Source organism: Schistocerca cancellata, chromosome 3, assembly GCF_023864275.1.
Source record: "Schistocerca cancellata isolate TAMUIC-IGC-003103 chromosome 3, iqSchCanc2.1, whole genome shotgun sequence".
Classification (NCBI taxonomy): domain Eukaryota; kingdom Metazoa; phylum Arthropoda; class Insecta; order Orthoptera; family Acrididae; genus Schistocerca; species Schistocerca cancellata.
Window position 1 is genome coordinate 930,402,754 of NC_064628.1, and position 27,591 is coordinate 930,430,344.

Consider the following 27,591-nt stretch of genomic DNA (forward strand, 5'->3'; position numbering starts at 1 on the left):
ACGGGGCACAACGGGACCGTGGACTGGTTCCTTTCAAAAGTAATCACCACATGAAGTAAGACTTGTGTCCTACTTGGGGGCGAGACGATCAACTCCTGTTTCACAGAGCGTGGTCGGCCGCTGAAGGCTCCACAACTGCATCCACTCGCGCACTTCTTCGTCCGACTGAAACCGACGTCCACGTTTTTTCAGATCGACAAAAATGTAAAAATCTCACGGTGGAAGCTCGGGGCTGTACGGTGCATGTTGTCAACCAAACCACTGAACCATAGCCTTCGTCGGATTGGCAGTGTGGGGCGGGCGTTATCGTGAAAAGCAGATGATTACGTCAGACAGCATTCCTGGGCGCTTGATTTTGTGGGGGATCTAGTTTCCGCGAAGTATTTTCATAGCGCTGCGCATCATTTGTGATTCCACGCTCGAGGAACTCTACGAGCATAGGGTCCCTGCAGTCGAAGAATGTCATCATGACCCAACCGTAAGTAATGTGCAAAGCTTTGCCTTTCGTTGGTGGGGGAGATGAGAGTGGCTTCCACTGTGGACTGCGCGCCGTTTGTCCTCCTCTTCCATGCTGCCAATCGGACGAGGGCCACGCTTAGTTGGAAAACACTGCAACATGGTCTGTACAGCGAAGATCTTTATTAGAAAGATGCACCAGGATAGCTGCTTACAATAATTACTATTTATCAACACCAGGCTGTTTCGGCATATATCGGCCTTGTCAAGCACCTGTGAATGTAATTTTGGCGAGTATGAGAATAAATTTGAATGTCAATTACTTTGCAGTGACTATATTGTATTCACATCTTGAATGATATGACTTCCATATTTGGTTGTTACTGAACTGTCTTATTAATGTCAGTGCTTGGATTAGATGGTAAATGACGTAAATGTATTGAAAATAATACGTTAATTATGGTTTGACAATAGTTCGACAGTTTTACGACATTACATGTTTTACAAAGACTATAGGCATGAACAGCGATATTATTTTATAACTAAATTTTATCATGATTATCTTTGGTTATTGCATATGTTATTTCTGACCTATCCTTTTTCGTGTTCTAAAAGTTCAATAAAGTATTTGCGTACTGATACACAAACGCTACCTCAAATACTTTATTAAAGTTTTGGAACACAGGAAAGGATACATAAGAAATAACATATGCAGGAACCAAAGATAATCGTGACAAAATTCAACTAGTGAAATAATATCTCTGTCCATGTATATAATCTCTGTAAACATATAACGTAGTTAGAGTAGAACCATCGAACTACTGTCAAACCGTAACTAACGTATTATTTTCAGTACATTTACATTTACTATCTAGTCAAAACATTAACAGTTAATAAGGCACTTCACTAACAATGTAATATGGACGTTACATCACTCAAGACGTGAGTACAAAGTAATCACTTTAATGTAATTGACATTCAAATTTATACACGGACTCACCAAAATTGTATTCGCAGGCACGTGACATGGCGATAAATGTCGAAACAGTCTGGTCTTATCAACGATTAATTATAAGCAGTTATTCTGGAGGATCTTATAATCCTGTTATCATCTGATATCTAGTATGCCGTTGGTCCTAAAAAAACAAAAATTGTTGCCCAGATCTTTCATCGTGTGATTTTAACATCTTTGGCGACTCGAAGAAAGGTATGCGTTGACGTCAGTTTCGCACGAGGAAGTGCAAGAGACCGCCAGGTTGTTGATCCGTCAGCTGCCGACCACGTTCTACGAAACAGAAACTGATCGTCTCGTTTCCCAGTGCGCAAATGTTTTAACGCGTGTTGTGGTTACTTCTGAATGGAACCATTCCACGGTCCCGATGTGGCGGTTGTTGGGTTTTCATTTGATTGGCCCCCACAGTTTAGGGAATAAATTTTGGAAATGTTCCGCAAATCTTCACATCCTATTTGTATATACAGGGTGTTTACGTAAGAGCGTGCAGAAATTTAACAGTATTCAGAGGATGTTCCACTGAACAATTTCAGGTAGGGAACTTGGGGTCGGAGAAGCCAGCTTAAGGAGATGACAGAAGTAAAATCACATTACTATGTACTTTTTTATTTACATTGGTTAACTGCAAATACCATCATTGACACAATGAATGTACCATTTGTACTGTATCTTACAAAATGTGCTGAAAATGACGGTCATCAGCCTCAATGCAAGCATGACATCAGCGAACAATTTTCTGACGCACCCTGACAAATATCCCTGGTGTGTTTCGAATCACATTACAGGCAGCGACCATTCTGGCAACTAATTCCAGCTCTGTATCCACTGGGGTCTGATACAAAAGTGAACTGAGATATCCACATAGAAAATAACCAAGAGGATTCAGGTCAGCTGACTTCGCAGTCCATGGAATGGGACCACCTCTTCCAATCCAGCAACTAGGAAACACAGTGTCGCTAACGCTCCATCGTATTACACTGTACGTCTCTGAATAGCACTGATTCATGGCACGTTCTGTCATCGGATAATGTAAATACAATACAGGTAATTTAAAAAAATCTGAATCATTAATTCCCGGTAATCAGGCTCGTCTTCTCCCTTGTTTCCTTGCAGGAAATGAAGGAACATACATGTAAATAAACAGCATAGTATATGTAAACTTGCACGCATGTCAGATGTAAATAAGGTGGAAAACAGTAATGCTAGACAAAGCGGTAGACGAGTTTACTAGCCCGCATCTCGTGGTCGTGCGGTAGCGTTCTCGCTTCTCACGCCCGGGTTCCCGGGTTCGATTCCCGGCGGGGTCAGGGATTTTCTCTGCCTCGTGATGGCTGGCTGTTGTGTGCTGTCCTTAGGTTAGTTAGGTTTAAGTAGTTCTAAGTTCTAGGGGACTGATGACCACAGCAGTTGAGTCTCATAGTGCTCAGAGTCATTTGAACCATTTTGAACGAGTTTACTTCTGGACGTCCTTGCGCTAGCTTCTCCTACCCCAGATTCCATATTTCAAAGTGTTCAGTGGAGCATTCTCTATGTCCTGTTACGTTTTTGCACGCTCTCACAGGAACACCCTGTAGTACAACACCGAAGCCAGTGTTGTGCCGAAAGGCATAGTTCCCCGTGAACAGCCTATGTTAGAATTCAGTGCCCGAAATTCCAGGAAGGCCTAGGCGATTATCGGTTATAAATAGTTACCACAACAGCAGCCACGATAGTTAGCTGTTCCTGGCGAAGACGATGGAAGATTTGGACGAAAGCTCGAAATTGTACTGAGACTTGACGCGACGAGTACGCCGAGGCAGTTTTATAGAAGGGCTAGAAGGCGCTATAGATATTTATGACTGCGCTGAGGTCGGATGGAGCCGGGTGGGAGGGTTCGGCAGTGAGACGCCGGGAGGCGAGATGAGGTGGCGTCGGCGACTCGGCGGTTTGCAGCAGCTTTCCGTGGAGCGCCGCGCGTAGCAAGCGGCTGCATGCGCTGCTCGGCTATATCCGGAGTCGCGCCCCCGCCAGCCGCAGTCCAGCACACTCCACGCCGCCGCCCGCACCGCACCCACCGGCCACACCATGGTGAGTACTCCAGCACCGTCGGAAACTCAGCTCCGATCCCCTCTACCGGAACTTGTGCTTCTACACATATGCCACGTTCTTCACCATTGCCTACTGGCGGGTGGACCGCTATGATGTAAACGCGACCTGTAATCGCGATATCGAAAGACGTAGAAGCGTAGAAAGGAGGGAAAACTGGGATATATCGCCGACGGCGCAGCCGACAACACAGTGGAATTTCAAGGAATGGTCCACAAGTTGGTAGCGTTTTTGTTTTCCATGTTGATGTTCCGGCTGCTATGGGTTTATTTGTCGATGGGAATATTTTACTTGTAGTTTACTGTTGCTATCTGAGTTCATGTATTGCCATTTTTTATCATATAAGGATAGTGAGGGGAGCTGTGGACGCTAGAAAATGGAGTGCCAAGTAGAGAAATCGGAACATTGCCGACATTCTGTCTGAGTTAAATAGATGGGTAACAGCAGCGGAGGCATCCAGGAACATTTCCGCCGTGTATGGGGATCATGCCACAGGACAGAGTACGGCAAGAAAATAGTTTTCTCGTTTCAAGGAGGATCGTTTCGGCATTAGTAGCTCTCCACGTTCAGGAAGAAAAAATGGTTCAAATGGCTCTGAGCACTATGGGACTTAACTGCTGAGGTCATCAGTAACCTAGAACTTAGAACTACTTAAACCTAACTAACCTAAGGACCACACATCCATGCCCGAGGCAGGATTGGAACCTGTGACCGTAGCGGTCGCGCGGTTCCAGACTGAAGTGAATAGAACCGTTCGGTCACTCCGGCTTGCGTTCAGGAAGAGTTTCCGGGTTTGGTGAAGATCGTTTAAACGTATTAATCCACAATGTTTCACAGTAGCATCCTCGAGAAGTGGCAGATGTGATGAACTGTGGTCACTCCACCGTCTTGCGGCATTTGCATGCAGTGGGGAAGGTTCAAAGTCAGATGTATGGGTACCGCATGCTCTAAGCCAAAATCACAAAAATCAGCGGGTGGCCGTCAGTGTATCTTTGTTTGCTAGTCATCAACTGGCTAGTGAACAAACCGGCAGTTCCTATCCTGTATCGTTATTGGTAATGTGAAATGGTCTCTTTATGCTAACACAAGGAAAGGAAAAGAATGGTTGAGCCCAAAAAAAGCAGCAACGCCCCGCACAAAGACATGCGCGCATCCATAAAATATAATTTCATGCATCTGGTGGGACAACTACAGTATGATATACTACAAATTGCTTCCACGAAGCGTAACCATCACTCTTGGCATTTATTGTGTTCTGAGACGTCTTGCAGGCGCAATCTGAGAACAACGACCAGGAAGACTCCCTGAAGTGATGCTACTCCACTATAACTCCCGCCCGTATTCTGCTAGGATGACAAAAAAAGCTGTACACGAGTTGGGTTGGGATTTCATTCCGCACCCATATAATTCATCTGCTCTTGCGCCCTCAGACTTTGACTTTTTCTCCTCTCTATCGAATAACTTTCTAGGAACTTTCTTTCCGACGAAAAATGTGCTCCGAACAGGGCTCGACAAGTCCTTCTACTCAAAACCACTCGATTTCTACAGTCGCAGAATCAAATAGTTACCCCAGCGTTGACAGAATGTTGCAAATGGTCAAGGAGAATACATTATTGATGGCTAAAATCTCTAATATGTGTATTTATTGTGTTTATTAAACTGATCAAAAAACGAAACGAACTTATCTGCCAACCCAGTAGAACTTGTTTTAACCGGACAGATAGCTTTTGATGCTTTATATCCATGTCCACGTCGTCACGCACGTATTCCTCTTTCACTGATGGATACACACAGACTCTGCACATTTACATTTCAGTAACAGCACTCACAACCTTAACCACGAAATACTGAGCTTTGAAGGGCCCACTGAGGAAGGCACAAAACGCTGCATGTCTCGGCAATAAAAGTAAAACAAGAAGATCAAGTGGTTTGCACGCAGTAGAGATGACAGACAGTCACAGACTCGAGTAGCGTGGTGTAGCAACGTGGTGTCCTGGATTTGCGATACCGAAGGAAAAAAGAATTACGTGAAACGGACGATTAAAAGTTTGCGTTTGAGGGCGTTGCTGTAGCGTACCTGCAACGTAGCGCAACTTCTATGCGGGTGTATAAGCACCGACTGGGGATTAGTGTGGCATTCGCGTCTTTGCTAAGTGTGTGCGGTGAATGCGGAAACGTTATGTATGGCGACGTTATTACCGAACAGGACCAACGTGCTCTTATCCTTCTCTCGGCTGCGAAGGACAGACATGGGTAGACATACATCGGAGACTGAAGAATGTGTACGGTGCAGCATGTCTGTCGAAAACCACCAATGTGGAATAGTGCGACAAGGGCTGCTGTTTGACAACGCACGCTCTCATGTGCTAAATGTCGTAACCAAAAATTTACGCCAAGGGTCGACGTCTCCTGCTGAAGGGGGTGTGCAGCAGGCAGCTACGGACTTCTTCATGCAGCACGAAACAGTGTTTTATCAAACGGGTATCTTCAATCTGATGGTGGCCAGCGTTGCTGCCTCTGGATCACGGGGTCCCGGGTTAGATTCCCAGTCGGGTTGGGGATTTGTCTCTGCCAGGGGACTGGGTGTTTATGTTGTCCTCATCACTTCATCATCCTCCTCCTCATTCGTGACAGTGGGTAGATTGGACTTTGAGAAAATTAGGACATAGTACGGGCTCTGATGACCGCGCAGTTGTGCGCCTCACAAACCAAACCTCATCATCTTCAACCTGATGCGTCGGTGGGATGTTTGCCTCAGCGCGCATGATGATTTTCCCTGAACGGCATACCGATTACGGAATGTACGGTCTTCGAGCGGAAAGTTTTTGATTGGCCTTATATTTACTGGCCCACAACGACAAGAAACCCACTCTTTCCTAACTTAAGTCCAGTATCTTCAGCGCTGCGTGACCTCTCTCTGCTTTGAAAGTCCACTGCAGCATTTTGTTCGGATTACTTTGGGAAATTCTGCACTAAAGCTCCCTTCTCGTGAAACGACAGATTAAATATGGCCCAGAGAACTCTAATTTCAGAACACAATAAAAATATGGCTACTAAATTTCAGAGAAATACTCAAAATGAAATGACAGAAAGGGTCGGATATCGCACTAAGAGAGCTACTCAAGCTATAATTCACACCACGGGACACCCCAAAGCAGCGCAGTGTTACGTACACGCTTCTGATTCCGGATTCACGCAAAGGCGCAGTACGTGCGGCAGCTTGTTTTCTCTGTGGATATTTCGAAATTAATCCGGATAGGAAGGAGAAACATTGTTGTAGTGTTGCAGTACTACTAACATATGTTTCCGCGCCCGCCATGTACATTAAATGTCTGTTGGTAACGTTGGGAAATGAAATGGAATGAGTACATAAACGTAGTTTGTGGGTAGGGCGAAGCGGTGCTAATGTTTATTAAGAGGAGGTGCAGTGTGTCTGTAGAGGAGACTGCGTACGGGACACTCGTGCGAACCACTCTAGAGCTCTGTACCAATGTCCAGATCTCCACCAGGTCGGACTGAAGCAAGAGGTTTGGGCAAATCAGATGAGTACTGCTAGATTGGGTACCGAACGGTGCCGTCATTACGGTGGTACCCTATCAGCTTAGATAACAATCCATGCGGGGAAACAAGACGATCTTTTCGCAAAACGCCACATAGGATGTCTACAGAACCAGCATTTTTGAGAGACTGCAGAGCTTTTATACTGCCTCTTCCCGCGCAAGAAGCCGAAGGAAAAATTGAGTGAGTTCACTGTTCGTATAGAGGATATAGGCAATCATTTTCCTTCGCTCTATTTGCGAGTGGAACAGTAAAGAGAACTGTGTAAAGTTTCCTCCGTCATGCACACTACAGTGGTTTGCGAACTATAGCTTACATATAGATGTAGAAGTTTTGGAAATTATCAGTTGAGTACGGAAGTACAGTTTGTCCCTTCTGAGTACAGGATTTCTCGGGCTATCTCAATGACAAATCAACTCGGTTCATCAAAAGTATAACTACATCACCTGAATTCAACGTTTCAAGAAGTTTCTCGCTCATCTTCATTCTACGATACTTCCTTGTCCAACACACAACGAGATAACTGGAGTTACACTATAGGAATAACCTAATAGATAGCAATAGTGTTCCACTGCATTATAGACGCGTAAATTTACGCAAATATTGCTTCAAAAAACGAAACTTAGCAAACTGTGGTGATAGCGAGATTCGCAAATATCCGCAATGGCTTGAAGACGAGTTTTAAGCTACATCCGTATTCCACAAAACATTATGTCGCCGTGAGTGCATAAAGCGCATTTACTACAAAAATACTGCCTTTCACTCTGTTGTATGCGCGGGGAGAACGCCTTTGAGCATACATCTCTGTAAATCAGCATTTTTCATACATTTTACCACTATGGACTTCACATGAGGAGTGCATACGAGGACGTCATATGTTGAGAAATTCGTGTTGTCTAAACAAACACGTGACGAACTGGGAAGGTGTTCTCTAAACCTTATCTCTTTTTTATTTATCCAACTTGGTAACTGTCCCAAGCACTCAAAAATTCCATTTCACAAAACCTTTACTACAGAACTGTATCTAGTACGCCAAGAGCACCAATTCTAATACCAAATCAAACGTAGAAGTAAGTTTATTGAGCAAATACGTAACCCAGTTTTTTTATCCTACGCGATATAAAATTTAAATTTTTCACTGGTTGCACTCGGTTCCATCTATCAGGAACGGAAGGGCCTAGCGTTCTTTTACATTTGTAACACCTATATAAGTAGGGTATGGAATATCGAGTACAGTCTGCAGTAATACAGAGTTTTCTAGTCGCACGAGATTTCTTCAAGACACTTAAACTTTCAGTCTCTGCAAGCGACTGGAACAAGTCGTGACACAAGTAATCCAAATGTGTGTATCGCCTCTTCAAATCATCTCCACACATTGCACTCTCCAATGCCTCGAAATAATATCGCAATATTACTCTGCTAAGAAAGTGTCCATGTGTTTCAGTTAATACAAACACCTGCCACAGATAGATTTTCACTGGACACATTGGAGATAAGTCGTGCAACGTCTTTCGGCACGAAGTGGTTTCTCAGAGAGTCATATCAGCACCAGTTAAAAAGTGGTAGCTAAATTTACATTAAACAATGTTGGCAGGATGTTTCGAGGAAAACAGCCTTTTGAGTGAATAAAAAAGAAACCAAAGTTAGTTGACAAAGAGTAACTGCTGAGAAAGCAATACTGAGAATGATTCTTCAGGACTTTTTGTATTTCCTTTATGCCACAGCAAACTAATAAAACTGTGGCTCGACACAATATTCCTATTTCTAACGACAGTGTCAAATCTTATATTTCTTGCCGCCTTGGCTGCAAACAGCAAACTATAAATGGTTCATGATGATATCGTACGCTGTTCATCGCGATGTTCAGGGAAAACTTCGCCGCTTTCGGAAGTATCACCTAGTTAAACAGTTGAATTACTTACTGTAATTTTATTTCTGTGTTTTGGAAATTCGTGATAGTTCGAGCGTGATATACACTAGCCAATTATAAACTAGATATCAGTCGGCCGCGGTGGCCGAGCGGTTCTAGGCGCTTCAGTCTGGAACCGCGCGACTGCCACGGTTCGAATCCAGTCTCGGGCATGGATGTGTGTGATGTCCTTAGGTTAGTTAGGTTTAAGTAGTTCTAAGTTCTAGGGGACTGATGACCTGAGATTTTGAGTCCAATAGTGCTCAGAGCCATTTTGTAAACTAGATATCGCCACTACGTCATGGAATCAATCCGACTGTTTTCAGTTCCCCCTGAAGTTAGAAATTTAGCGGTATTCTTTGACCACAGATCTGGACTATGTAGCATAAAAATATCAGATGACGATGACAGATCTGTTAGACAACTGTGGGACAGCAATACAAAATTGTATTAACCATGCGCAAAGGCATATAGAACTTCACTGAAATATTACTTATCCAGGATTTGTAATGAAGGTGGATTGGTTGTAGTTTATGATAAATTCGTTTCTCCGAAATGTAAATTTATTGTTTTATATTGACAATGTTTCCAATGATCCGATCATTGTTATAAGTAGATATAGTCGTCTCTCCACGTTCAAGTGTCCCTTTTTTAGTATTAATTGGTGCTGTTCATAGCCAAATACAACGTAGCATGGAAACAGTAACGCAAGTAGAACTGTTAGAGCGCTCCCCAGTAATGGTACACTCACACTTATTTCAGACCAAGGGAAATCTAATCCACAAAACCCTCCCCATCAAAACTGAAACGGCTAATACTGTTTCGCTATAACGAAGCTGACCATTCAACATTAGAGTTCGTGATGAAATTTCAGTTCAACTTTGAAAGGTTGTTAGCTTCAACGAATCGCAGTGACGTCAGCAGATCAGGAGAACAAAGCAAGTCTGATCACGGCTGCATTGTTTGAAATAAACCTGAGAAATATCGTGACACAAAACATAGTGAACAATCACCGTCAGAGAATGTAGAAAATCCGGGGTCAATTTTCGAGGGACACAATGTTTCATCCTCAGATAAATGAACAGAGCCATTTTAATTGTGTCCAGTACGTTTACCCATCGTATCTCGCAGTAGGTGCAGCTTGAAGTACAGCACGTATCGGATCTGCGATGGCTGTGATGCGAGAAACTACATTTTAAATCGATGAATATAATGAATCAATTAATTTTACTGTTTAGTGACTTCTTCGTTTTCGCAGTTTTCTAAATTTATTTCACTATCGTGGTAGAGAATTGCTCCGCTATGGGAGCTTCATCTTCCTCCTCGATGTCAGAGAACAAGAAGGATCATTAATATTCGGGTTATTTCACGGAGTGCAACGGACAGACCTACATAATGAGACGCTGGTACAGGCTTTGTGCTTCGCGGTAAGCTGCCAGGAAATTTTAATTCAGAAACTACCAATCGTTGAAAAGACTAATGAGATTCACCAAAAACTCGAGAGTTCCATTAAAAAGCGATCACTTAATAGTTCACAGCCTCTGGTGCAGTCATCCAATACCAACGAGATTTTATGGTCTAATTATAAGGGGATGACAGAAAGATTCCATTCGCATTAGACCGGCTTATGAATCTCGAATTGCAAATTGTAGGTTTAAGATTCCTATAAGTGGACTGAAGCTGTTGACGAATTATATTTCATTATGGGCATGGTTCGTTGAGTGAACGCCTATATCTCTTGTGCATTATTTTCTTATAAATAGAACTTACATACGTCTTTTGTAAAAAGACACTCCTACATGTCTTACGTTTATAATTTTCTAGCGCCCATCCTTATAGTTGTGAGGTTAGTCCAGCTGGCTTCCATTTATGACGAGTACCTAATTTTTTCAAACTGGTTGAGTGGTCTAAACAAGAAACACAGGTTTCCGTACCGTTAAATGACATTTCATTTGGGGAAATGAATAAAAACAGAAATCGATGACGTAGTGTCAGTTAGAACCTTGCTGCTGCTTGGAAGAAAAAATTTCAGAGGCAACGCCCTACTACAGTGAAACCAGAGGCGACGTTTCTCGTGTCGTCTAACAACTAGTGGGTCACATCCAAACCTATCTTAAATTCGTAAGTCAATGGTGTACTATAATGGCTTATTTAGGATAAAAGTACTCATGCTTTTTAAACACTGTGTGTTGAGAGCAAAGATTCTGTTGATAGCAAAGATTCTCTTGGAACTAAGTTGTAATTACGAAGATTAGGAAGACAACCGATTAAGTATTGTTTTAGTGTAGGCATAAGGGTCACCGTTTCTTATTCACAACCTGACTGAATTCTGCGCAAGCGAAATACTGTAATATGTGGGACACACACAGAACTTCTAGCTTGTAAGCATGCCCCACGTCCCTCCAAGCGGAATGTACAAAGATCATAATACTACCTTAAGAAACTTAAATGCAGAAAATTTGAGTAGAACAGCGTGGTAATTATGGTCGGATGCAATGGGTGTGGACTAAATTATTGGAAGAAATACAGCAACCAGCCGGTGTTTTTCATTACTTTATTTACGTTCAGATGTCTTCATTCCGGTCTTTTTCCCATCTTAATTATCTTAACACAGCTCAATACTTATCGTTATTATTTCGACTGCGCTTTCGTGCTGCAGCTGCGCTGTGCTTATGAAATGTGCCTAACACTGGATGACGGAGATAAATAATGCGGAATGAAACTAGTTCTAGATTAGACGTGAATATGATACTCGGGTAACAGTAAACTGAATAACAATGTTCTGTTGTATGCTGAGGGTTTGTTACAGCTCTCAGTTTAACGACTACACGAAAATGAAGCTGCATGTGACTATTCTGATAGGAGAACTTCTTCTCGTATTCGATGTATGTAGTTTTAAATCGAACATCAGTTGTGGATTACTCTCTCTCGCTCTCTCTCTCTCTCTCTCTCTCTCTCTCTCTCTTTCCAAGCATTAATCCCGACTTGCGGGGTCTGCTGTTTTGCTACATCTCCTCCATTTCTCCCTGTCGTTGACATCTTCTGGTGTTAAGTCAACAACGTGCATGTCTCCCCTGACGTAGTCAGTACATCTCTTTACCGGTCTTCCTCGTGGTCTTGTTGCTCCTGTTTTTGCGACTGAGTTGCCTTGCTTTCTCGTGACGTGGCGGTATCAGCGGAGACAGGCTTCCCTCACTTTGTCGGCGATCGGCGCGACACCAAACCTTTGCCGGACGTCTCATTTTTTACGTGGTCAGATCGTGTCAGCCCCATGGACCATCGAAGCATCTTCATCAGTTGTGGATTACTAATTAGTTCTTTTGTCGCCGGATTAGTGGGCGTCATATTATTCTGTCTGACCATCCTCTTGAGAGGTACGTTAGTTTTATCGAAACTTCTTAGGCGGATTCGGCCACAGTTCCTACAAAAAAAACTCACGGCCCTTCCCTTTCTCATTTTTTCTATAACTAAAACATTATTCAGTTCCTATCAATCAATCTCATTGGTTTCTCCTGCCTCTTTTTCACTTAGCTATAACACACCCCTCACAGATTCATATTGAGTTGAAACACGGAAAACTGATTAATTTGTGGACGGCATTAGACGTGTCTGGGAACAGAACCTACGCGCTAGAATATGTATGCTGAATAAGAATTCGGCTAGAAGAGTCTGAAACACGACTTTGATGGTCGGTCGATTTCATATGATGGAGGCCATTTAAGTTTTTACAAAAACCTTGAAGGAGAACTTTTTTTGCAACGAATCGTCTTACTGGTTCTTTAACTAATAAACTTCAAAATTTTGCACATTTTTGCATGCGTTTTGATCAATTCTGGAACATTTTTTCCACTCTGATTGTGGTGGTTCAAAAGCACAGTCATGAAAGGATTCAGCAGGTAATGAATATCGCTGTCTATGCATTTTTTTGAGTAAGAGATATCGTTAGGGGGGGATAGATGTGAATACAGGCGGTGAGGCAGCAGTTGCGTGTTTATCTCCCTTAAGTAACCAATTGTTCGACTTGTTGCGTGGCAGCTGGTTTTGTCAATATGATAGCTGGTCGGCCATTTTCGTTTGTTTTTCATGATTTCATCGATGATTTGTGGCAAACAAATTGTTGTACAATAACTAGCATTAACTGTTCTTCGATTCCACGGTTGTGTTACATCCAGCGTAACCAAAGAAACAAGCGATGATTTTTGTTGAAGTGCTTCCCGTACGGAATACTCTCGTTGTTTTGTTTCTATCTTGAAACACCCGAAAATCTGAGTGCCACTTAGTTTCCGTCTCGTACGGAGACGACCAAGTTTCGTTTCTGTTGCGATATTGTATACATATTTTCCACTTCTTCGGCCGAATTTTTTGAGCATTTCCTTTAACCAGTAGACAAAAACGCTGTTTGAGCCTCGGTATATTGAGAAAAGCTCTCCTTCACAAATAATATATATATACACTCCTGGAAATGGAAAAAAGAACACATTGACACCGGTGTGTCAGACCCACCATACTTGCTCCGGACACTGCGAGAGGGCTGTACAAGCAATGATCACACGCACGGCACAGCGGACACACCAGGAACCGAGGTGTTGGCCGTCGAATGGCGCTAGCTGCGCAGCATTTGTGCACCGCCGCCGTCAGTGTTAGCCAGTTTGCCGTGGCATACGGAGCTCCATCGCAGTCTTTAACACTGGTAGCATGCCGCGACAGCGTGGACGTGAACCGTATGTGCAGTTGACGGACTTTGAGCGAGGGCGTATAGTGGGCATGCGGGAGGCCGTGTGGACGTACCGCCGAATTGCTCAACACGTGGGGCGTGAGGTCTCCACAGTACATCGATGTTGCCGCCAGTGGTCGGCGGAAGGTGCACGTGCCCGTCGACCTGGGACCGGACCGCAGCGACGCACGGATGCACGCCAAGACCGTAGGATCCTACGCAGTGCCGTAGGGGACCGCACCGCCACTTCCCAGCAAATTAGGGACACTGTTGCTCCTGGGGTATCGGCGAGGACCATACGCAACCGTCTCCATGAAGCTGGGCTACGGTCCCGCACACCGTTAGGCCGTCTTCCGCTCACGCCCCAACATCGTGCAGCCCGCCTCCAGTGGTGTCGCGACAGGCGTGAATGGAGGGACGAATGGAGACGTGTCGTCTTCAGCGATGAGAGTCGCTTCTGCCTTGGTGCCAATGATGGTCGTATGCGTGTTTGGCGCCGTGCAGGTGAGCGCCACGATCAGGACTGCATACGACCGAGGCACACAGGGCCAACACCCGGCATCATGGTGTGGGGAGCGATCTCCTACACTGGCCGTACACCACTGGTGATCGTCGAGGGGACACTGAATAGTGCACGGTACATCCAAACCGTCATCGAACCCATCGTTCTACCATTCCTAGACCGGCAAGGGAACTTGCTGTTCCAACAGGACAATGCACGTCCGCATGTATCCCGTGCCACCCAACGTGCTCTAGAAGGTGTAAGTCAACTACCCTGGCCAGCAAGATCTCAGGATCTGTCCCCCATTGAGCATGTTTAGGACTGGATGAAGCGTCGTCTCACGCGGTCTGCACGTCCAGCACGAACGCTGGTCCAACTGACGCGCCAGGTGGAAATGGCATGGCAAGCCGTTCCACAGGACTACATCCAGCATCTCTACGATCGTCTCCATGGGAGAATAGCAGCCTGCATTGCTGCGAAAGGTCGATATACACTGTACTAGTGCCGACATTGTGCATGCTCTGTTGCCTGTGTCTATGTGCCTGTGGTTCTGTCAGTGTGATCATGTGATGTAGCTGACCCCAGGAATGTGTCAATAAAGTTTCCCCTTCCTGGGACAATGAATTCACGGTGTTCTTATTTCAATTTCCAGGAGTGTATATATATATATATATATATCTCAAAGACTGATTTAGAAAGCGCATCATGCAAAACTATTGTAGACGCTTTTTCTGAAGATGCTATTATCATTAAAAGTTGAACGAAGTCACTCCAGGCGTTGCTGTTGGTGTAGGTTTTATAAAAGAGTAACAATAATACGTGGTTTTCACTCCCGGTCGTCATGTAGATACCTCTTGTAAGAGTTACGCATTTTAACTGTAGCATCACGATACATATATTCGCCAATGAAATCCGTCACAAACAAACCACAATTTGAAAAAAAATACTATTGTCCATACGTACAGTACAGGAGTGTAAAAAGGGCGTGTATTACGTATTCTTAAAGCTGTCATAACATAACATAAAATATCTGGTAGGTAGCAAAGCAAGTTTTAAACCCAACCTAAAATCACATCTTCCGAACAACTTCTTGTATTCCATGGATGAATTTTTATTTAAAAACTTGGATCCTCTAAAACGAAACCTAGTTTTCAGTTGTAGTTGCACGAGTACGACTAAAAAATAATATGTTCATTAACGTGAACATTAATCACGTACACATATCCTGTAAAGTGACTAGTTCAACAGCCTTCCGATAAAAGAATCGTACAAATGATCTACGGAACGTGTAGTTAACGAAGGTCGTAAAAAAGTTATCGAAAAAAACCTTCATGTAGATTTCCAATATTGCACACTACTATGTTTTTTTAAAAACTCACTATAAACTAACTAATCTACCAGCTTCAACAACAAATGTGAAATTTAAAATTAATTGTGTTGTCATATCTCAAAGCGTCATCTACTGGCGGTTTGTAAAAGCTCAAAAAGCAACTTGTGCCTCGACTTCGTCCAAGGTCGCAACTTTCTCGCAGCAGGTAGAGTAACCTGGTAAGTTGCGTCTATGTATGAATTACTGGTGACTCGATGTGAATGTTAGCTAGCATTTCCCACTTCACTTCTGTACCAATGGTTACTGTGTTTCGTAAGTATACGATGGATTTGAGATATGCAGCGCTTGCTGCGGAAGCGTGAGCAAACCGCTGGTCTCAACAAGTGGAACCAAAGTTTTAATTCTCCACAGGCACGGGCATAAGCGGCGCTTCCGTTCACAGAAAATAATTTTCTACATAATAACGCTCACCTCTCCCAAGATGCGCAATAAAATGTGTAGAGATATTTTAGTACTCAACATGGTTTATCATATTTACAAAGAAAATAGGACCACACTATTCGATTAGGCGATACGGCACACTACAGTTCGATCTTCTGACAGTGACTTTTCATAAAAAAAAAACGTAGACTTTCGGATGACGAAATTTTTGTGCTTTGACTATACACATATCCGCTAACGTGAAACCACGCCACATAACTGGGTAATATGTGCTTCAGTTCCGCAGTTCCATGGATACCCGCAACTCACTAAAACCATATGAAGTACGCTAGACGCTTTTCTCTGTGCGGCGCCTTCAATTCCTGCACACTACGACCATAATTACGCACGAATTTTAACTTATTCAACACTTTATGAGATGTACGATACGATATGTGAAACAGAAAAGAACCTCTTGAAGACGAACGTAGCATCACATTCCTCGCCTCAGTCAGTTTACCGTCCAGCATTATGGCCAGACTCCCGTTTCTCTTCTTGTCTGCAACTGATCCTCAAACCAAGAAAATGGCAATCAGTCTTGTTATTGTTGAACTGTTCGACACAGCTGGATGTTTGCCACAAAATGGGCCTACAATACGTGCATAGGAACGACCGGCAAAATACTGTTTGACGATGAAAACTCGTTGCTGTTGGGAAAACTGCATGTTTACCTACCGATGAACTGGCAGTGCTACAAATTTCATGTGGCATGTACCCGTTTCGGTTCCGCCTTCGATTGCTGTCCGTAATACATGTGCCGCTATCTTGTGGTAGCTGACTGAACGAATGCAGTGCAACTCTTCATTATACACACATTTATTTTCATGTCCGCAACTTTTCGATCACGTTGTATAATCTATCAAAGTAACACACTTCAGTTACTGTCCAAATTACTGTTTAGTCGTATGAGGTGTGGTTATAAAATAACGGGACTATATCAGTAAATAATTCTATTTCAAAAACATACATAGTTGGTTATTGCCACACTCAGTGTACTTCACTCCTCTATCCCTGCAACGCTCCATGCGAATTTTCCATTGGTGGGAACAGTGCTAAAAGCCTTGTTCCGTGAGCTCCTTGACGAAGCGTGATCTTTTCCTTTCTCTGCTACAAGGAACTGAAATCTTGTTCCTCTTAATGCAGATTGACCTTGGAGAATAGACAAAAGTCACATGGTGACAGGTCAGGCCGATAAGGTTGGCAGTCCAGCACTGGGATGCTGTACGTCGCTAGAAAGCTCTTAACAAACAATTCGGTATGAGCTCGTGCGTTCCCTGGACTGAACCCATGACTTGTTCTTCCACAAGTCGGTTCTTTTTTTTATTTTCTCACGGAATTGAACAAGAACCTCAAGGTAGTAATGTTGATTAATAATAATCTGACATTCTGGATCACTGTGCAGATACACAATTGCATGAATATAGGAAAAAAAAACAATCGTCGTTGCTTTTAATCTTGATTTGCTCATTTTAGCTTTTTTCGCTCTCGATGAAGTTGGGCCCCTCAAATGCATGGACTGGCCCTTAGTTTCTGGATCATAAGAGAAAAATTAAGATTCGTCACATGTTATCACTCTTTCCAGAACCTAGTATCATTTTCAGTGATATTCAGAATCTCAGTACAAACATTTTCAAGAAGTTCATTTTGTTCGACTGTAAAAACTTTCGCCACGTCTTTCTCATGCCCATTTGGTTATGTAAATTTTGCCTTATGCATTCTTGGTCAATTCCTACAGTTTCAGCTATCGATCGAATACTCAACTGACAGTCATATCGAATCGGATTACCTACTATTTCGATATTTTCATCTGTTTCTGATGTTGAAGAGCGTCTCGGGCACGAGTAATCTTCAAAATATTCTTGGTCATGGCGGAAGCACGTGATAAACATCCCTTTCCATACACGTATTTTAGTAACAGATAGATTTCAGCAGCAGTATTTTCCAAGTTTAATGTGAAAGTTAACGACGAATCGTTGTTGTGTTGTTACACTTATCATTTTTCGGGCAAAACAAAGTAACAGCTCTTATACAAACGAAAACCACAGACACCAGATACGTCGCATTCGACAGCGCTTCACAGCTATTGGTTGTTATCTTTGACACATCCGTAGTACTGTGATAGCATCAGTCCCGTTAGTTTACAGCCACACCTCGTACATTGATGGAACACGACAACCCACAAAATTGTGGACCTCGCAATCCTCGAAATTAAAGCTTGTTAATGGGAGCTACTACCTGACGCATACCATATTTTTAGACGTCTGTAATTGGACGGCGAAACAGGGTGAACATTCTCGTCTTATATTTATTGAGACAATTTGCTGTGGACGTGGCGTCACAAATGCGCTGGCGAGCTGACGGCGGGCGCAGCGCCTTGCACAACGCCGTGCCGCAATCTGCGAGGCTCGTCCGCCTTGCGGGAAGCGCCCTGCCCAGCACGGCAGGAGTGGAGCCATTAAAAGGAGCGGGCCGACGCCGTGTGTTGAGCGCACGCTCGTAAAACAGTAAAGCTACGCCAGCCGCAGAATTACAGCTGTACACGTCAGCTCTAACGAGCAGGCGCAAGACGCGAGCTATTTTTATGCGCTGCACTTTCGTTCTGATAGCAGTCCGAGTAGCTTGCTAAATACTACGAACTGAAAAAATTTGTTACTACTCGTTACAGTGTGTAATCTCGAGGCACGTTACAGCTGCTTTCGTAATACAATTGTGAGGTATCTTATTTGATTCAGCGAGGTGAGTTAATAATGCTACCAACAGGTACTCCGACAGATGCAGTGCAATGTCGAACCTACTGGCGGACCTAAAAGTGCACTGCCATATGAAAAGTCAATACTTCACGGAAAAATGTAGGCAGAGAGGTTAAAATTAACACACTTGCCTGAAATGACATGGGGGTTTACTGAAACAAAAGAAAAATTGCACAAAATGACCAACAGATGCCGCTTCATACATGGTGATAATTACTGAACTTTTAACTACATGAAATAAAATAGTCATTACTTCGGAAAGGTTTGAGCTACGACATTCAAACTGCACGTTTGGCCGCGGGACACGATTGGAATTTGTGTGCGCATGCAAGGTTTGGTTTAGCGACGAAGCCCACTTTCATTTGAATGAGTTCGTCAATAAGCAAAATTGGTGCATTTGGGGGACTGAGAATCCGCATTTCGCGATCGGGAAGTCTCTTCACCCTCAACGGATGACTATATGCTGTGCAAAGTCCAGTCGCGGAAATAGGTGCGATACTCCTCGATTGCACGGCGACTACCGAACAATACGTGAAGGTTTCGAAGATGATTTCATCTCCAGTATCCAAAGTGATCCTGATTTCGACAAGATGTGGTTCATGCAAGACGGAGCTCGAACCAATGAAAGCAGAAGAGTGTTTCGTGTCCTGGAGGAGCACATTGGGGACAGTATTCTGGCTCTGGGGTACCCAGAGGCCACTGGCATGGGTCTCGATTGGCAGCCATATTCTCCGGATATGAACACAAGCGACTCCTTATTGTGGGGCTATATTGAAGACAAGGTGTACAGCAATAGCCACAAAACCATTGCTGAGCAAAAAACAACTATTCAGGAGCTCATCGAGAGCATCGGCGTTCCGACACTTCAACTGGTCGGGTACAATTTCGCCGTTCGTCTGCGCCACATCATCCGTAGTGATGGCAGGCATATCGAACATGTCATAACCCAATACCGAACATCTGTAGCGGCGTTTACATGTTGAATAACGCTGTAGTTTGTATCTGATTTACGTTTCTTCATATAGTTCAACAATTGTCATCCTGTGTGACACAAAAGCAATAATTAGCATAACAACTGATTTTCAGAAAAGGCGATGTTCTTTACAACAACTGGAAGTGTCGGTCGTCATTCATAAAAAAATACCTATAGTCGAGAAAAAACGTGAAGAGTAACTTACAGCACTTCAGCAGGTACGGTGAGAGATTTCCGTCGGATGTTGTCTTTTAGCATCGCTAATGAGGTCGTACGACCAATAATCACGCTGATCGAGGTCTGGGGACTGGCAGGCCAAGCGTGTTTAAAAGGGCGGCTCAGAACGCGATCCTCATCAAATGATGTGCGCAAGGGGTCTTTCATATGTGTAGCAATATGGATTGGAGCGCCAGGCAGGTGTTTATCAGCCAGGCTAGGGAAGATGGGATTCTGAAAGATATCGGCATACTTCGCACATGTCACGCTGACGGTTCGGAAACCAGAACACCACATTTTCTTGAAGAAATGGGCTCCGATCACGACTGAAGTGGTAAATCCAGAACCCATCGTGACTTTCTCGTCATCTAGAGCGAGTTTCACGACAACTGTAGGATTTTCGGTAGCCCAAATTCTGCAGCTGCGGATGTTGACAGACCCTTAGTGTGTGAAATGCGCTTCGTCGGTCCACATTACGTTAGACAATAAATCGTCATCTTTTCCCATTTTTTTAAAGTGTTCACACCGCAAATGCTCTCCGCGTCACAAAACCGGCTGCTAACAGTTCATGATGACGCTGAAGTTTGTAGAGATAGCATTGGAGGACAAACTTTTGGACTCTCCAAACAACAGACGAGCGCCGACTTTACCGTGCGTAGAAGAACCCGTTAAAGTCTCGATTTCTTCTGAACTGTCCGAATAGCAGTAGCACTTGTGTCTGGTCACTCACTACGGGGCCGATCGTCTAAACAACCAGTGTCTTCGAAATCCGTATTCATTTTTTCGTACTGTCACTTGGCACCGGACTTTCCCTCGTTCGAATACCCTTCTTATGGTGAAAAGCTGCAGCGGCGGATTCTCCATTCTGATAATAGAACTTCACAAACGGTGCCTTTTCTGATGAAACCAACATGCTGCGATTGCTGGCGCATCTGACTCTCTCACTACGGCTTATTTTATATGCGATTCTCATGCGGCGTCACTGACCTGTTGTTGTCCAGTGACATATGTTGGCCGAATTTTGCACTAATTTTTGGTGTCAATAAAAGCTCGTGTCATTTCAGGCATGTGTGTCAAGGTGTACATGATTCCGTGAATTAGTCCATTTTCAAATGTTAACAAGCTTTTGGGTCACCCTTCTGACACTCCTCTCCTTTTCACGTTCGTCAGACATCAGCAAAAACACCCTGTGAGTGCGTTAGCGTCACTAGAATAAAATTTTGGGCTTAGGAGTGGACCCTTATTTTATGAAAGAACACATTGGGCTTTAGCTGTACACAGTTTATTTAATTTCTGGATGCTTGTCAAAGAAGCACACGGCTTTACATAGATTGTGGCATGACAATTTCAGAACGGTTGACAAAATAATGTATTACGTCCGGATTAGCGGAAATTACATTGAACACAACAATATTAAATTTAAATTTCTTACTTCTAGACAGTGAAGTTGGCCAATATTATGACATATCATCCGATTCCGGTTCTAAGTTTAGTAATATTTAGAATGACAATCAAGTCTACGAAGGATGGTTAGTTTTTGTGACAACATGAGCAAAAGATTGCTCAAGGTTGCCTGAGTTCACGGTGGACGCAAGCTGGTGAACCAACAAGTTTACGCCTCTGCCTGCGGCATTTACCTTCAGCTGCGATGTTCTGTCGGCTGCATGGCTGCTCTCGTCCTCTGAAACGCTTATAAAAAGCTAATCAAAATCTTTACTGATTTTATCAGCTGAAACTGTTCTACGTTTCTCGTTAGGCGAGAAAACATGCACTCATCCCTAGTCTGGAAAATATGGCGATATACACGTCCATAGATTTTGCAGTGTGTATACTTCAATGCCCTTTCAGTTCTCGCAACAACAATTAACTACATGGCTGTTTGTTTCTCCACTATCGGAGCTCAACGACTCTTCAGCTAATTTCTAGCTGAATGTCAGCCAAAGTGAACACAGGGTGTTCACACAAAAATTCCTCTAGCGTTGTACAGGGCGTGATGCGCCCTGAGGTTCAATGGAGAGTCTGTGATGTTTTGGGTATTGTGTCATTCGTAACAAACTGCCCGTTCTTTTGTGCTTCACGTCACGGCTTTCTCAGAGCAATGGGAGCGTTCCTTTCATCTTGTGGAAACTACCCCTGCCAATCGCAAAGGGCCTACCTCTAAACGGCGTCAAAATATCGCCCCTTTTTCTCCTTCCAAGTTTATTTCAGCCAATCGCAAATTTTGTACCCGCTCCTGACGCCTAAAGTTACACTCGTATATCACGAGCTTTTCACTTGATCAGATGCGTCGCTGGTCTGTTTCTATCCATCTGGAAATTCCCCGACGCAGTTTTTCTATGGAATTTCTCCGTTGCCAGCAGCGCTGGGCCGCTACCTGCTCCCCTCGATGTATCGCCCGGCATGTTCGTGTCCCTCTCGCCGCAGGTCACCAACCCCTGTTAGAAGCCTTTCGTTGTATGCGGGCTGTGACGACACAACTCGCGTCTGCTTCCAAACTAAAACGTTTCTTCCAGCAGCTTCTTGCACCTTTTGCTCATTGACATGCAGGATTCGGGTTCGGTGTGTTAATACCGTCGAATAGAGTATAATTACATTTTGATATGCTAATCTGCTCACCATCGCCGAAGTATGTCAGGTGGCATATCCATCTACTTGTTACGACACATAAAATCCCCTGTAAGGTGCGAAACTTACATTCATTCAAGCTGCCACCTTACACCCTGTAGACACAGACCTAAGGATGGAGTGGGCATAACACAACATTGTGTCGACCTCAGCAAATTATTATACGAAGGCTCCTTTTTCCAGTCTCTGATCGATAGTGAAATGAAGACCACAGTAAAAATAAAAAAATTATTCCCAATATTTACCTACACCTACCAGCTACTTCTCTACATAGTCACCGCTCCGCTCCATTTGTCGCAGCGTGACACCAACTTTCCAATACCCTCGTCATAGAATACAGTCGTATGTGATTTCTGCTAATTCCCTATGGTGGTATCCAACTCGTTGTCTGTGCAGAAATGTTGTCCACACAGCCAGCGGCTTATGTCAGGAAAGAGATGAAAATCAAAGAAGCCAAGTCCGCGCTAGTCCGTCATCGAGCGTCACGAGCGTCTTTGTTGCGTCTACAGCGTGCGACAGAAAACTGTCACGAAGAAGGAAACGCATGACAGTTACGTGACGCTACTGCAATCATCCTAAATCCAACAGCAGAGCTTCACACTATTCTCCAAGCACCTCGACGTGCTCACTGTGCTCTCAGAACTAAGTTGCAACGTGTATACTAGAGACATTGCACAAAACGTTTTCGCAAAGCTTCATTGGATTTTCACTGTGGTTTTCTTTTTACGGCCGACCGGAGGTTGAAAAAAAAAAAAAAAAGAAGAAACAGCCCTCGTAGTACGTTTATAGGTGGAGAAAATCCGATGAAGAGCGACACGCTTTGTGATGAGCTTCTTCAGTTAGCGTCACCGCGATGCTCAAAAGACACCAGTGGCAGACGCTACGACGAAGGTGTTTTGTATCATGAAAAAGTTTACGCCTAAAATTCCGACACCCTGCGTTTGATGAGCAGTCTGGCATTGTATTATTTCCTGATGCGTCGCATGAGAAATGGAGGAAAAATCGTATAAATTAGAATTCGTATACATAGGCCTACCGACAGTGGACTCTCTCATACACCATTTGCGAACGGAACAGGGAAGGAGGAAATGAGAATGGAAACAGATGTACTCTTCGTCACACCATAACGTTGCTTGCGGGATATAAAACAGAAAGAGTGCTACGCCACTGGTGGCGAGGAAACCCATAGCGGTAGGTTCAGCCCTTCAATCGGAAAGGGTTTCGACGCAGGTAAATGAGTAATGTCGGCAAGTCATGTGCATACATTCTGTCTCTCTTTCTCCAAGTCCTTCTCTTCTTCGTTTTCTCCTACTATCTCTGTCGCCTCCCCCCACCCCCCCTCTCCAACCATCGGCAACTGAGTATTCACTGCTGGGCCAGTGCTATGTTCACGTCTAATGTAGCTTTATCTCACCCTAGGACAAGTGCCTGTTTGGCAACAACGTCGGTTAACTTTGTTTTGAACGAATGGCGGTGGAGCTGAGATGCTTCATTATAGTAATTTTTTATCTTTCTGCGTTAGGGCCTTATAGGGACTACCTTTTAATTCTATTTCTTCATTTGTCATTATTCTTCCATTTTATCCGTATTCCTTCACTGTTTCTCTATGTTTCTTTTTCCTTTCGTTACAGTACATATCCTTCCAGAACTTTCCATTGGGAAAGGTTCCTTCTAAAGATGTATCTTTCCATTACATGTTCTTATGTTGCTCGTTTCTAAATATTTGTTGACTTCTTGAATCCAGGTTGGTTGATTTGGGAGAAGGAACCAAATAGCGATGTGATCGGTCCTATCGGATTAGGGAAGGAAGTGGGCCGTGCCCTTTCAAAGGAACCATCCCGGCATTTGCCCGAAGCGATTTTGGGAATTCACGGAAATCCTAAATGAGGATGGCCGGACGCGGATTTGAACCGTCGTCCTCTCGAATGCGAGTGCAGTGTGCTAAGCATTGCGGCACCTCGCTCGGTCCTTGAATCCAGGTGGTTGTTCATTCCCCCGTCCGCCAAACGATAGCGGAAGCTCATATTGTTTCGTATTTTTTTTTCATTCATTCTGTAAATTCTCGCAAAGAACATCAGTATTTTGTTCCTCAGTGTTTCTGAAATGTTTTCTGTGCTCTGACAGATATTAGGTCTACAACTTTGCTTCCACCGTTTTGCAATAGACGGAAGTAGCGGCAAGTGGGGTTCAAGTTGTTGGTAACAGGTGTAATACAATAAGCTTAGGAATCTGTGAACATAATGCCATAAAATATTAGTCGAATTGTGATTGCATCATAAGGTCATTCTCGATTAAGTACGTCAACTTATGTACCCATTTCTCGCCATTTGCCGGAAGTTTTAATTTTCTGATTTAACATGAAGAAATCTGCGGCTGTGGCTCTTAAAATGCTGGGTAAGACCAATGGTGAGGGAACTATTAGTGGAAGAACGTGAAGAGAGTGTTTTCAATGCCTTAAGAAATCAAATGGTTCAAATGGCTCTGAGCACTATGGGACTTAACATCTGTGGTCATCAGTCCCCTAGAACTTAGAACTACTTAAACCTAACTAACCTAAGGACATCACACACATCCATGCCCGAGGCAGGATTCGAACCTGCGACCGTAGCAGTCGCGCGGTTCCGGACTGAGCGGCTAGAACCGCTAGACCACCGCGGCCGGCAAATGCCTTAAGAACGGTGATTTTGATGCTGAAGACCGGCATGGCGGAGGAAGACAGAACGTTTTCGTAGCTACTGAAACAGACGAAGACAATCACAGGACATCATTATCGAAAGCAATTGATGCGTTCGATCCCAGAACTGAAACACAAATGGCCACAATACAGCGATAGACACGTAAAGGTAATTTTTCAGTAGGTCAGTGCTGGACCCCATGTCGCAAAACCCGTCAAAATATACATGGAAACGTTAAAATGAGGAGTCCTAGCCCTCCCGCAGTATTCTCCATACGTTGCTCTCTCTGACTACAACCTTTTTCGATCAGTGGCACACAGTCTGGCTGACCAGAACTTCCGATCATATGAACAAGTGTAAAACTGAATCGATTCATGGATCCCTACAAAAGACGTAATTCGTATGCTATCCGAAATATGGGAGAATGTAGTGGCCAGCGATTGGCAATACTATGAATTGTAATTTTTTGTACGTTTTTCACAATAAAGCCCCGAACTTCGAGAAAAAACTACAGAAGCAAAATTGTAGACCTAGTATAATAGTTAATTCTTACTTTTCAAACCTCTGAAAGTTTTACAGGACTTGACACTGTTCCTATGTTTGTTCTTCCTCATAATTCTAAGGTTTCAGGTGTATAAGGTGGCGCTAAAAATACGCTCGCTTGCAGGCATTTGGTTATAACTACTGTGTTGTAGTGCGTCATCATAATGTTTTTAGATACTGTAAGTATTTTTTGTTCTGGGTATCTTAGTTATATCGCAAACTCTTTCCTTTGGCATATCCTTTCATTTACAACAGACGTGTTCTTTGATTTTTCCCTCTCAAATACTTTTATTTCTTCAGCTTTGATATTGGATAAACTTCCAGTCTTAAATATTACAAAGGATTTTCATATTCGCTATGATATTGTTGAGGGTGACTGGTTCGTACTGTGGCATTTACCAGGCTTGCAAGAAAGTTAGAAAAACCATTAAAAATGCTGGGTAATTTATTTTTATCTTTGTTGCTATTGAAAGGTATCGGCGAATGTCACTACATGGTTCAGGAGGTGGAGGACCTCGCGCGAGAAGTAGTCGTTGTGTGTACTGTCCTGCACTCCACACTTAACCATAGGGCCAATCACGTTAGCCACTCAACTTTACCATTGGCCGCGCTAGATTCTACGAGTACACAGCAGCTTTCTGTACTTCAATTATTTGAGAGGTCGTCTGAGTATACAATTTGTGTATCTGTGTGAACGACAGCTTAATCCAGTAACTGATGACGTACACGAGCTTAATCCAATGACTGATGACGTACACGAATGTGAATGGACACATTCGATTTGAAGCTGTTGCTGGAACTCGAGGTGCCAATAGTCAAAGCGTCAGGAGTTCTGTATTAGGACGAGAGCAGCCGCTGTCTGGCAAGAGTGTGAAACGATTGCACTCGCCATCAGATAGCAGCAGCGTCGCGGCCGGGGATTCCCCTGCTTGCACGGACAGCCGGCCTTTGTGCTCGGCTAGCTGCCGGCTCGACCCGCTGCAGAGGTGGATTTGCCGTTAACAAAGGAACAAAGCCAAACAGCATCCAGCCTCTGATTCAAAGCACAACGGGATTGATTCGGATCTCTGCTCTGAGAATTGGAGGGCTGAAGCGGGTGGCTTAAAAGCGGCGTAATCGTTAAAGACGCGCAGATGGAATACTGCAATTTAATCATTTTGACCTTTACAAATAGTTATTTTACTTCACGTAATTCCTTTGTCACGATTAATTAACCTAATATCGCGTAATTCACTTTGTAATAAAATAGCATGTTTAATACGAACAGAATTAATATTAACAAAAGATACGTGAGAGGATAATTTTCAGGACTTCTTTTCTTTTTAACACGTTGTTTTCAGCTTTATAGATTCTAAGGAACGTCTAGTGCTTCCCGCTGTAATAAATACTGTTACACATAACGTACAAAATTTCATAGTTAATATATACATCCGTGCTACACCGGGTCTGCTTTTGGGTTATTGGAAGCTTTATGTGGCACGTTCACTCTAATTTTGTTCACGTTTCCCCTATGCCACATATAGTGCGAGAAGATCCCGGGCCGGCCGGAGCGGCCGTGCGGTTCTAGGCGTTACAGTCTGGAACCGAGGGACCGCTACGGTCGCAGGTTCGAATCCAGCCTCGGGCATGGATGTGTGTGATGTCCTTAGGTTAGTTAGGTGTAAGTAGTTCTAAGTTCTAGGGGACTGATGACCACAGCAGTCAAGTCCCATAGTGCTCAGAGCCATTTGAACCATTTTTGAAGATCCCTGACAGCTGATAGT

General features: G+C 43.7%; 1 protein-coding gene across 1 annotated transcript in view; it reads left to right on the plus strand.

Moving 5' to 3' along the window:
• The first annotated feature begins 3,395 nt into the window (after nucleotides 1–3,395).
• LOC126176006 (troponin C-like) overlaps nucleotides 3,396–27,591 on the plus strand; it is a 66,689-nt gene continuing 42,493 nt past the window's right edge. Inside the window, exon 1 of the mRNA XM_049923126.1 lies at nucleotides 3,396–3,535. Coding sequence (XP_049779083.1) covers nucleotides 3,533–3,535 — 3 coding nt within the window. The 5' untranslated portion in view covers nucleotides 3,396–3,532. The remainder of the gene's footprint in view (nucleotides 3,536–27,591) is intronic.